General features: G+C 34.6%; 1 protein-coding gene across 17 annotated transcripts in view; it reads left to right on the top strand.

The window, feature by feature from the left end:
- Positions 1-13,682, top strand: part of ppfia2 (PTPRF interacting protein alpha 2) — a 340,304-nt gene that overhangs the window by 78,016 nt on the left and 248,606 nt on the right. For 15 of the 17 annotated variants that reach the window (XR_012401623.1, XR_012401625.1, XR_012401624.1 and 12 more), the window contains one exon: positions 11,940-12,197. Coding sequence is in view for 12 of the 17 variants with exons in the window: in XM_073946437.1 (XP_073802538.1) it covers positions 11,949-12,197 (249 nt within the window). In the remaining 5 variants the exon portion in view is untranslated. Of the gene's footprint in view, positions 1-11,939; positions 12,198-13,682 lie in introns of those variants that run through there. The other 2 variants (XM_068219699.2, NM_001045111.1) reach the window with 2 other exon arrangements.

The following is a 13,682-nucleotide window of genomic DNA, read 5'->3' as shown; positions in this document are numbered from 1 at the left end:
TATTGTAAAAATTATAAAGATAACTTAATTGATTTGAGTTGGGGCAACATAAAGCCATTGTGTAGAATCCAGCATTTTTACAGTATAATATACAGTACTCTCGTGTGGCTTGTTTTGCTTCATATTCACACAATGCTTCCATATACATATCATATATGATACTGTATCATATATTACAATACCATATTACTATACTGTGAATCCCAGCTAGCAAAAAAAACTCACAATGAGCAGTAGATGATTCATTCATTCATTCATTCATTTGTTCATTCATATGTGATTGATTGAGTGTGGACACAGCACCTCTTTCAGCTGACATTTCTTCTTGAGTAAAGCCTGTATTTGCTCATGCTGTGGTTGTGGATCTCAATGATGGTGTGTAAAGCTAGCTCATCCAGACGGAGCTCTGCAGCAGGTGTCTGTCCCTGACGTCACTCTCTGAATCTCTGAGTCTGACTGAACGTGCCAGTGTTGTGTGAAAATAAATGCAGCTCTTCATTTCCCTATTGTAGCCAGACAAATGTGTGTTTGTGGAGTGATTGAAAGGGAGTCCCACACTCTGTCCCACATGAATCATTTATTGATTGGCATATGGCATTGAGACAGCGCTTCTATTCCAGTCTCTCTCCTCCTCATCTGCTTCTCTCCCTATTGCATCCAACTATTTTTCATGAAATGTCAGGAGAAACTTTGGTTTTGATTTTCGCCTTTTAACTAATGTTTTTCCTAATAACTGGAAAGCTCAAAGGACCATGCTTAAGGAGCAGTGGTGATTGTTTGTATCGATCAGCTATCAATATACCAATAACTACTGGAGGAACAGTAAATCTAGACTGCAGATGGGATGGAAATGAGAAATGCGTCCAGATGGAGTTTCACTACCTATGTTTTCATCCAAAAAAGCAAATTAGACTTGTGCGCAAAACTGAAAAGTTGTATAAAACATCCGTGAATAAAGCACCATTTCCGTCCAATGAGTCAAAAAGAACAAAATCATCACATTCTGATAAACTGGCAAATATCAAACAGAAAAATGAAATTTTCTGCATTAGATAATAATCTTATATAATAAATTACCTGCAATTCAGAAGACGAAGATGAAATGTAGGAATGCACAGTGGTTTTCGGAGGCAGTCTTAATAATACTGGACCACTGTGATGAAAGACTTTAGCTAAGAAATTTTAGAATGACCAATATAGGGCTGGGCGATTTGGCCTAAAATCAAAACCTCATTAAATTGAACAATTGAACTCGATTAAAATTAATAAACAATTATTTTATTTATTAAATATTTTGTTTTTATCATAGTTCACTGACAGGTTTTGTTTAGTAAATATACTCACAAATTACAAGTGAAATATTTCCAAATGAAGGTGCATTACTTATTTTTAAAATAATTGAAGGAAACACACACACACACACACACACACACACACACACACACACACACACACACACACACACACTCTCTATTATCTATGATTATTTCTTGAACATCAACGTTCAACAACTGAAATTAAAACACACATTGCCTGAAACCAGCAGTCACAAATAAATAACGTTCACTTTTGGAAACAAAATTAATTATTTTCAATGTTTTTCATAGTAAAAGTAGAAAATCAGAAGCATTTCTTCTAAATAAAATAACTCTTGCAGATCCTGGAAATAATATTTTAAACAGTGGATTTCTTGCATCTTCTGTACACAGATATTTTTCATGTAAATTATAATTTCATTTTATTTTGGGCAGCTTCCAATCACTGTCAGTGTAGTGCAAAACCCGTGCATTCAAAGAAGACGTTTAATTCAGCCTTATCAAAGTGGGGTCACGTGACCAAACATGGTAGGAAAATTAACTGAAATAAATTGACCTAAAAAACTATGATCGATTATAAGTTATGAATGTCGATTTTGATTACTTTTCGATTAATTGCCCAGGTCTAGACCAATGCAAGATTTCAGATGTTTTACAATATGGTCAGTCTGCTGGTTTGTCTATTAATACTGTCTCGTTATACCTTTGTTTGTAATCATGCAATCTGCTAAAAAATATAGTCACATGACTCTTTTTTTGATGCAAATGCTTATTGTAGGATTTATTCACTAAATATGATGCCATTGTACGTTATGCACATTTCTTTATTATCTGATATGTTTATTCTACTATAATCTTTTTTTATAGACATTTTCAAAATGTATTCGCATCCATTTTTATTTAGTATTTATTATGCAATATTTCAAAATGCACATAAAAATGGGCATGGGAACATGACAATTTAGTATGATTGCTTTGGTAATTTCAGGTGCAGGTCAATTTGTGTGTGACTGAAAGTGGTGATCTCCTAGTGGGTGAGTTGTTGACTCACTCATGAATTTCCTGAGCAGCTGCAAAAATGATACCAATCATTATATTATATTAAACTATAAAATAATTAAAATTAATAATGGATAGCAGAGTTGCCAGGGCAACATTTTGTACACTAACTACAATTACTAAACTAAAAGTATAAAATAAGCCAGAATTATTATTAAAATATTAAAAAAATAAAAAATATATAAAAATAATAAATATAAAAAAATATATATGAACAAATGTTGCTGTATAAATAATTATATATATGAATTGGTTAGCAAAACTATCAAAAAACTTTTACTAAATGTAATTCAATATCAGCTTAATGTAGGCTCAAGAAGTGAGTCTAAAATAAAAGTCTAAAAAAATAAAACAAAATTGTTTCAATAAATAAAAAAATTGTAAAACTGTAATAGTAGATATTAAAAAGCATTATCTTATAGGATTATTTGTGTTGCTTGTATGTTTGTGGTAACTAAAACTATTAATGTAAACTTAAAGAAATGTGCAGCTAAATAAATGAATCATTTGAATTAATTACCTTGTTAGTCTTAATTAATTCAGTATAATTTAGAGTTACAAATACAATATATAAAAAGAACATCTTAGTTTATTTTTAATGTAGCACCCAACTTCGATCCAGTTGTAAGCTTGTTACATTTGTCAAGCATTTTGTTACCCTGCAGTGGTTTATGAGAGACTATCAACGTGGTCTAACTCGTGACAGACCTTTGCACATTAATTTGTCTTCTGAATTGTCTCTTTATCTACAGCAGCAGTAGAAAAAAAAGTCACCCACATTTTTAGGTTGCTTCAGGGCTCTCCATTGCATGCTTGGTTGGAGACAGGAGAGCTGGCTGAAGCCCAAAGCGTTGTGCCTCTAAAGTTAGCAGTTAGCGGCTAGCTGGGACTCTGGCTAACAGCCTGTTCACATACTGTCCGCAGGGCAAACTGCCAGCGAGAGTCCGCCTAGGATGGATATGTAAACCTGTTGTCTGCAAACATGAGAAGACAGAATGTAGACTAGATGAATGCTTGACAATAGCAATTTAAAACACTCATTTCTCATTCACACTCCATCATCATAAAATCTAATTATATCACTACTACTTGTGTGTAAATTGTTATAAAGGCGCTGAGGTGATACAGAGAGCCTAGACATAAAGTTATCATGCTAATGAATTCATTTTATTAGCAGATCATCTCAGGTCACACCTATTTGGCATTATACACTGTATTTCTGGTCTTAAATACAGTTGTTCTCATGTTTTGGACTGCAATTTCAATACATTTTAAATGCAGAAATTGTACAAATGTATTTAGCTGTAACACATTAAAGACACGCACTGGTATGAATAGAGATGCAGAAATAGAGCCTGCTTTGCTAGATTAATCAAAATCTTCTTTCCACAAGATGTTAGAGCCCTCAACTCCAATCGTCTTTCCCCTCTCTCTGAAATATTATCCACAATCTCAGATCTCAAAACCTGCTCTCCTCTCACCCACAACACCACAAAAAAAACCCCCAAATCATTATGCAATTCTGAGCGTAGTTCACACAGGTGAGTGGGCTTGACTAACCACCTGTAGAAAACACTCTTTCATCTCTCCGACACTTTAATCAGCAATTGCAGCAGTTTACACATTTGCATCAGACACTTTCTTTCAATCACTCCATATCACTGGAAAAAAACAGTGTGCCTTTCTTAAGTGTGCCTCACACAGGCAAGTGGGCTTTCCAAACCACCTGTAGAAACACTATTTTCTTTATATTCACCAGACACTTTAGCTCCAGCTTACAAGCACTCAATAAGGAAAACAATATTTACCTGCGTACAGTATGTACCACGAATCATGTCACACTACTTGTTTTCTTCAATCGTAAAATACCACTTTTGCACAATATCTTGCAAAATATTGTTATGCCTCATTTAAAAGTACTAGTATAGACTGTCTTAGGTTATGTTCATTGCATTAAGTATTTATAGTATAGTTAGTAGTTAGTATAGTTAGATTTCTGCTCTGGTACGTTAGATTAGTATAGGTCTAAAATAGCTCTTACATTCAGTAATATCTTAATATTTATGATTGTTTATTTATGTATCATTGCCATCCTGCAAGACACAACATTCCGTTCCACTTTATGTCTACACATGTAGGGGATTGACAGTAGTTCAACTTAACTTGCCTTATGACAGTATGTATCACATGGCTAAACATGTCATTTCTTCCAAATTTCAAACCAAAGTATTGTCATTTAGTGCACTTTGTTTTAATTCATAAATTGACAATTTGTTAGAATGACACGTTGCTGTGACCGAATTTGAGTTATTCACTCAAATATTGAACTATTTCTTTAAGTTAAAACATTGTGTATTGAGTTTACTAAAAAATTAAAACTGACATCTCTAAAAACATTGTACTATTTTTTTTGTTGTTATTTTATGCCAAATAAAATGCTCCAAATGATGACATTCATATATTAAAATAGCAAGAAATGTTGTCAGTAGTTATGGAACATAACAAAAAGAAACGGGAAATCATATGTTCAGGGAAACTGATATTTTTAGGTGGCTGTGATACATATTTTTGCACTTTCATATTGTGTTGCACAGTTGTTGCCAATAATAAATACTGTAGTCGTGTAAAATACATTTAAAATAGTCACTTAATAAATGTTTTATTTTTAAATAATATAGGCTGTGTCTGAAGACTCAGGCAGCATGATAGCGAGTATTTTTACATGGACACCAATAATCCGATTAAGGATTAATACTCTGATTAAGAGTCTACTATGTATACAGGAATTTTGATTAATGCAATCCGATTAAAGTCAAAATCCAACTAAATAGAAATCGAATGGTGGACAGGTGAAGTATGTCGATTTCAGTCGCATTATTGAAGTGCAGTACAGACATGTAAACACCCTAATCAAACTATTCCCCTTCTGTAGGATTTTCTCTGCACTTTGTGACAGGATAGTCTATACATACACAGCTGTTTGACACTTTTCTCTGCACCTACCAAGTCAGTGAAGGACCACAGACACCTGCATCGCAAAATGCGAAATCAAGTTTCATTAAACTACACACTTCCAGCAGTTTATACTCTCATCCAATATCTTGTTTGTCATGGGGCATGCATGAAATGTTCCTGAATAAACGTGAAAGTGCCAAACTGCAGTTAAAGTCAACAAATTAAAAATGAAACTCCAGAGGGAATGTGGATTGCATGATGACAGAATGACATTAGTTGAATTATGTACTATAACATGTAAAACGTGATCATCAAAATAACATTTAAAGTCACTCATGTAAACACCTTAATCATAATATTGGCTACAGATTAAGGCAAATCATTTGATTACTGATGTCCATGTAAACGTCAGTGACTCTGGAGGTAGTCTTTGTGGATGAAGTCACCTCATAAAGCTGATTTCAGACTCAGACTCCTGAAACAGCATAACAATTTAATTTTGTGCACCATAATGGAGAGAGCTGGGGTGATAGCTAACGGAATATTTGCTTACTACAATGCTATCTTCTCAATAGAATGCCATCAAGATTGGAAAATGTTGGTCAAAAATATATACTTGCACACAACATGATACCTGAGCGGCACTTCGAGATGCCATGTCAGAAATGAAATGCACAGAATTAGGGATATTTAAGGCACAATTGAACACACTATGCAGGCTCCAGAATTTGATCAGTATAAGGTACCTCCAGAGACATGAAGTGAAGCAGAGTTGGGATTTGAACATGCCTTGATGCATTCCCACCGTAGGCAGCATTTTAAAGCTTTCGACACATCCATAGTTTGTGTTTTTATTACTTTGTTGAGAAAACATTTCTATATGCACAACTGGCACAAACCATTTTTTGCTACGTTCTTGCTTTTCTCAGTGAGTGTGTAATATATCAATCAGCTGAGATGAATGGCACAGGTGGTGGTTGTGCTGTGCACCAGGTCATGGTGCTGCAGGAGACGATACAACACACAGCTGTAGAGAGATCCTGTCACATAAAACACAGGAAATGATGCGTTCTGGCTCAATAAATGGCACAAGCATGAAATCTGCAGTATAGCGAGCTCAATCTTCCATCAAATATCTGCTTTAACACACACACACTTGCTCTACAGCATTAAGCAGGAATTATTTTTCTGCAGTGCCCTCCATTTTTATTGGCACCCTTGATAAATATGAGCAAAGAAGGCTGTGAAAAAAGGTCTTTATTGTTTAATCTTCTGATCTGTTGCTGGGAATATCAACAAAGAACTCTAATCTCATCAAGAACAGCAATTGTTAACACAATATAGCTTCATCAGAAACAAATCTTCAATATATGTGTGTCTAAATTAATGGCAGCATTTCAGTCAATACTTTTGCTGTCCCTCTTTGCCAAGATTACAGAGCCCAGTCTTCTTCTATAATGGCTGAAGAGGTTGGAGAATACTTGGCAAGGGATCTGAGATCATTTCTACATGCAGAATCTCTGGCAGAGGCCATTTATTTTAATTGAATATCTGTTGACATTTAAATCCACAATGTTTTCTTAAAGATGTCCATGTCCTCTGGCAGACAAATAAGCCTTACCATCTAACTATGGGCATGATGTACATTTCCTGATGGAAATTTCTTTGTGACTTCTCTTAAAATTTATTTTGGTTTCATCTGACCATAGGACATGATCCCATTTAAAGTGCCTGCAGTGCTTGACAAACTGGGCATTTTAGTTTCTTGTTGAATAGAAGTAGAGGCTTTTTTTCTTAACCCTTCCAAACACTTTGTTGATTTTAGTAAGGTCCAATTGTAGTTTTGTAGACTTTCTGACCCCAAGACCCAACTAACTTCTGCTGTGATACTTGGGGGTTCTTTGAGACGAAAGAGTGGCACAGATCCTTTTTTAGTCTGAATCATAACACTTTCAATTAACTGGATTTTTAAAATATTTTCTTGATTCCTGACATTTGTAGTGTTATTTTCCTACAGCCTCTTTATTTTTTGTGAAGCTCAACATTCTTTTTTTTGCAAATAACCACAATGTTCTTTGTCCATTGTGGTGAATGGCTGATGTTGTATCTGAAATTGCCCCCTATACCCTCATTCACGGTTCCCTACATTAAGTCTCATTCACACTACGAGCGTCTCCTAGCGGAAAGCGACATGTGGCCTTTCATTTCAACAGAAAGTGAGCGACCTCCATCTTTGCGAGTGACAGCGACCATTAGCGACCAGGTGGGCGTGCCGAGCAATGCAACAAAGTTGAGAATTCTTTAACTTTATGCAAATAAAGAGCGACTTTCTAGAGCGACAACTAATAGGAACACCAGTAAAGCTCACTTGATCCTCAGCTCGCTTAGAGGCCGGTTGTATTTGTGCTGTATCGTGCAAGTCACCACCAAGAGCAACAGGCAGGTACAAAGTAGCTGCTAGTCTGAATGAGGCATTAGTCCACTAATATAGTCCACTTGAAGTGCAGGAAAATGAGTGAGGATAGGACCAATAGGATTCGATTTTAAATGGCATCTTATGGTCAGTCTTCATTCGGCAAGCGAACTCTCACAGTATATAGACTGATTTCACGCGGCCGCCATTTTAAAAGCGTAATAGAGTCTGCGGTGGGAAAAAAACACGGAAGTATCACCTGTGTCACACAGGAATGTTGTGCACCTGGCTGTATATCTAATCAGTGAAGAGAAAGCGACACAAATTTATAACTCCTCCGCCTTCCAAGTGACCTGACGGTCCGATCTGAATGGAAAGTGAATATAAAATGGGATTTCAGACTTCGTTTTCAGCTAAGTTAAGGGAAATAGCAATAGTTAGCTAACATTATCTTTCCCCATTACATGGTTAAGATGCGATTTATCAAACTCAAGTTAATTAACTGATTCTTTCAATATATTAAACCTGTTAAATACCTATTTCCTCGCTTTCACGTTTTTAAAATGGTGGCTGCATGAATTAAGCAAATTGTTGGTGTTTACTAGCTGGGATGTTTGCTCATTATTGCATTATTAGCGCATTCTGGGATTGGTTGAGTACTTTTCAGAATATTTACAATGATTTCGGACACCAATACAAATGGCAGCTCTCTCAAATGGTGCACTATTTAAAGGGTATAAGGGGCAACTTCAGATACAGCCTGAGTGAGTCTTACCCATAATTCACCTCAAGAGCCCCAGAAGTGTTTCTGCAATATGCTACGATCACATTAAGTACATTTTATTTATATTTTGACGGAAGTACCTAGTACTTAAGGCCAGTTAATATAAAGTGGGACTGAGTTTTTATATGTATTTATTTGTTTGTTTTTTTGTTAAATGAATACTTTCCCCAAAAAATTATAAATAACTCATCATTTACTCTCGTTCCCTCTTTCTTTTGTTAAACACAAAAGAGGATATTTTGAAGAATGCTAATTGATGGTACCCATTGACTTCCATAGTGGAAAAAAAATACTATGGAAGCCAATGGTACTTGCATTTTTCGTCTTTTGTGTTGAACAGAAGAAAGAAACTCAAATAGTGGAGGGCTTATTGGAGAGCACTGTATAGAGATGATAAATGGCCAGGTCTCAAAACTCCACTGATACACTTACTGTACACGCACACACACTGTACACGCACGGCCTGTTCTTTCTCTGATCATCTGTTCTTTCTCCACTCACTCCGTTGTAAACACACACAAACACGGCTCGTTCCTGCCAGCAGATTCCTTCAGTGCTTGTCCTGTGTTGTATGATCACCTCAGTTCAGGCGTGGAACTTTGCGGGCCCTTGTGTTTTTAATGCTCGTCTTCCGTACAGCTACACAATCCTGACAGCTGTGAGTCTAATAGGAGCAGACGCACATCACCGCTATGTACATACAGTCAACATGATGTCTGCTTACTGACGCTCGGAGCTGTTCAATGCTTTTACAGATGGACGCTAAAAGGAGGACAGAAAACAAAGGATGATTATATATAACAGTGTTTCTCAGCCACGTTCCTGGTGGACCACCAGCACTGCACATGTCCTAGCTCCTTAACCAAACACACCTGATTCAAATCATCAGCTCATTAGCAGAGACTGAAAGACCTGGGCTGTGTCTCAAAATCTACTGCATTTACATTCGAATCTACGACTCGACCGTTAGTTCTGTACAGTATGTATGCGAGTAATATGAACAGAATTCGAACGTACTACAGCCGCCATTTTGTCATAATCATGTGACCTACCTGCTTCAGTTGCGACACTTTACTCCCATTCATGAATTTTCTTGCGGTTTATCATGAGATAGCGTAGCGTCCATCGGATGTGCACTTCAAAATCTGTCTAGATGTAGTAGATCATCCCGGTACTTCTAGTATATTTCTTGCATACTATGAATTCGGATGTACTACTTGCCTCGCATACTGTTTTCATCGTATTATATGGTATGGAAGTATGCGATTTCGGACGCAGCCCTGTAATGGATGTGACAAACAAAGGAGACATCCAAAGCATGCAGTGTTGGTGGTCCTCCAGGAACGTGGTTGAGAAACACTGATATATATAGTATCAAACGTATTTGTTCACTAGTTGTGTGAATGTGTATTTGAACAGTAATTGTTCAAAGCTTGTGATGTTTGTTTATTCTTTTGAGTTGCATTACATGATCTTCATCTCTGCTCTGGTAACTTTAGTGTGAAATCAGTTTTTTTGTGTTCCAAACACACTGAAATATTTTATTTGTCCAGGCTTAATTCATCCCGCTTCTATTTTTCTGTCTTAAAATTCCTGAAATCCATTGCAATGGTTAACATAGATTTTAGCAATAAAAAACAAAACAAAACTGTAATTAATGTAAATTTAGAAATGTACACTGATTAATTTCTCTTAAGAAAAATGTAAGATTCCTGAAATATTTTTATTTAGTTCTCAAGTTATTATTATTATTATTATTATTATTATTATTATTATTATTATTATTATTATTATTATTATCAGAACTACTGGTGGACAGTAATACAGTGTCACTATTCCTTCAACTTTGATGTGCAACACTACTTTAAATGTATTAACTCAAAATTATGAACAATCTGTCCTTTTTTTATAGCTAATTCCATTTATTATGATGTGAGTCTGTTATCCATGTGTATTTTCTATTTTCCACACCACAGAAGTCAGAGAGGAAAAACTGTATATATGTACAGTATTTGTATATGTATTATCTTTTCATGTGAAATATGCTAATTTGTGTTCAAGAAAAATATTAAATATTACTTATAATATTAAAAACAGCCATGCTGCCTAATGTTTTAGTGAAAATATGATTTTTATTTATTATTTTTATTTAAAATAGAAATGTAGTAATATGTAATATATTGAGTGTCATATAGCACAGTCATTTTTCATCTGTTTAATGGATTTTAACTAAACAAAGTTATTAATTTCCTTTGAAAAAATATATTTATATATGTATTCTTATTGACCTCAAGCTTTTAAACAGTAGTGTATGTACATCTTAAAGGGATAATTCATCCAAAAATAAAAATCCCCTTATTTATTTTTCCTCCTTTGATTTTAAACATTCTCTTGAATACAAGCGAAGATCTTTTGAAAAACGCTGTTTGCTGCCACCCACCATACTTGAAAATGACTAGGGAAGTCAGTGGGTACCAGCTACCAGCCTTTTTCAAAATATTTTATTGTATGTTAAATTGAAGAGAGAAACTCAAATAGGTTTTGAACAAGTCAAGTGTATGTAAATGATGAGGAAATTTTCATTTTTGTGCGAACTATGCCTTTAAATGGATATATAATTTTATAGTATTTTTTAATTTGTGATTTGCAGATTCAATATTTGCAGTAATTTTATTATAGATTTGGAAAACAGTTATAAAGAAAATAGTTAAGTACATACATTTATAAAAACATGGATACATTTATATTTTAGTGTAAATCTCAACTTTTTATTATTATCTGAATAATTTAAATGTGTATTGAAATGTGCTTATATTAAAAACAAGTATTCACCGTGTGTTTTTGTCTGTTATATAATCATTAATATAGTTATAGTAATATAGTCATTTCAATAATTGTTGTTCTGTGACAAATAATATGTAACAAAATAGTTTCTTCTTAAAACAAGCAAAATAATGTCAATGTGGTAAGCAAAATAATGTTTTAATGTGTGAAATATACTTTCTTTGGCATATTTAGTTTGTTTTAAGGAAAAACTCACCTAATTGTAACTGATTATTTCTGAAAACAAGACAATATTTTTTAACTTGTCTAGAAAGTGGTTCTTAATTTAAGAATTTTTAGATTTTTGGACTAGAAACCAGACAAAATCTTTAAGAAAGAAAAGCTTATTTTTGCTGACTGCCACCACTACAATAAAATAAATAACAGATTAAGAATAATGGATTAATAAATATTGCACACATAAAATATTAATTAATAATAAACAAATATATTAAACAAATTAAATAAAAATATTTTTAAAAAATCATCAGTACATGTAGAATTTTAAGAAAAAAATGATTATTAAACAAATAGTTTTTGTTTGAGAGCAACTTGACCGAAGGGTCTCTAAGCACTGCTTGTCTTCCAGCAGGTGAAGATGATGTGTGAGGTGATGCCAACGATCAGTGAGGACACGGCGTTGAGTCAGCGTGGCTCTCAGAGCAGCGCCTCTGACCCGGACTCACACTTCGAGCAGCTGATGGTCAACATGCTGGACGAGAGAGACCGTCTGCTGGACACCCTGAGAGAGACGCAGGAGAGCCTGGCCCTCGCACAGCAGCACCTGCAGGACGTCATCTATGACCGGGACTCCCTGCAGCGCCAGCTCAGCTCCGCACTGCCACAGGTACCTTAACAAAGAAACTTATAGACTCCCAGTGTTGTCATATATTCCTATTTCAGCCATGATTAAGCAAAAAGAAAGCTTTTAAACATTTAATTTCGTTGATATTAATGTTAATTTTTGGCGAGTGCTGGTATCAATATGTTAGTCTTAACTATAAGCTGGTGCACTCCAAAATAAATTAAAAATTGGATTCACGTGTAGAAGAGGTACTGCATGTAGCATTTAAATATTGATGATATCAGTATGCCCTTCTGCATAAATATTCATATATAGACATATTATCAAATCTGTTGACCAATCAAATGCCCCTCTGATAATATGTTAAAGCTGTAGCTGAATTCAGTCACTTATGTATTTAAGTATGTAACTGGACGTTCATACCAAGGGTTCATCTTAACTCTTGCAAATATGATAAAATAATAAATGGTAGCAAGTTAGCAACACATTGTTGATCTGAACTCCTCCACATTTAGTAGTCGTAATAACAAACAGCATCTGTTTACATCCCACCAGCACATGCACACTTTGGCAGGAGCAGTTATAATGGGATTAATGCGTATACAGAACATGTCTGTTTATAGCTATTTAAATCAGCATAGTTTTTAAGATTTATTACATATTATATTGATGTATAAATGTCATTTCTGTAACAATTCAATCTCAGTATTGCTTTGCTGGTATGTAATCCTGAACAACACACTAACCTTAAACCAATATTATGGGTTCAATGAGAAGCTCATATGGTTTTTCTGTAAGCTACTTTATTTGTGTACCTTTTCTTCTTGTAATGAGGCTTACAGAAATTCCTATTAAGGATGTTTATGTTCAGAATTCCTATTATGCTTCCACAAGTAAAGAGTTATCAGTTAATGGTATCAGCAAAAAACTACGTTTTTACATAAGTAGCTTGTATGATTAATTGTGCATCTGGTGCAATAAGAAACATGCAATAAGACTTAACTTCTTTCTTTGATTTAACAGCTTTCCTTGATTCAACATGACTAATAAACTCAGAGCTATGTCAACATACTGTAAGAATGAATGAAGTTGGTTTTATTAGAGTTTTCTTGATAATAAAGCTGGGATTCTGAACTAGTGAACCTCAGCAATCCTGCAGGTGGGCCGTGAGATAGCTTAAAATTAACTCTCAATATTATACTATAACTGTTGGATTTCATTATTAATATGCTATATTAAAATGATCGAAGTAATGCACTTTATTCTGTTCTCTGATCAATTACTTCAAACTCATGATCACGTCTGTAACTATTATGTCTGTTCATTCACAAACTATGTGAAGTGAAAGTGAAAGTCCCTCTTTGTGTATTTTTGTTAAAACTATTTAATATATCCACATAGTTGTCAAAATGAGTGTCCTGTGAGTGTTTTATAATGCCCATACAGGAGGGTCTAGCTAGGCTTAATTGTGTTTCTGCCATAGAATGTAAAGATTAACTTGCACATGAGATTCAGACCCGCTCTGGC

This window comes from Danio rerio, chromosome 4 (assembly GCF_049306965.1).
Source record: "Danio rerio strain Tuebingen ecotype United States chromosome 4, GRCz12tu, whole genome shotgun sequence".
Taxonomy (NCBI): Eukaryota; Metazoa; Chordata; class Actinopteri; order Cypriniformes; family Danionidae; genus Danio; species Danio rerio.
This window is presented reverse-complemented; position numbering and strand designations above follow the sequence as displayed.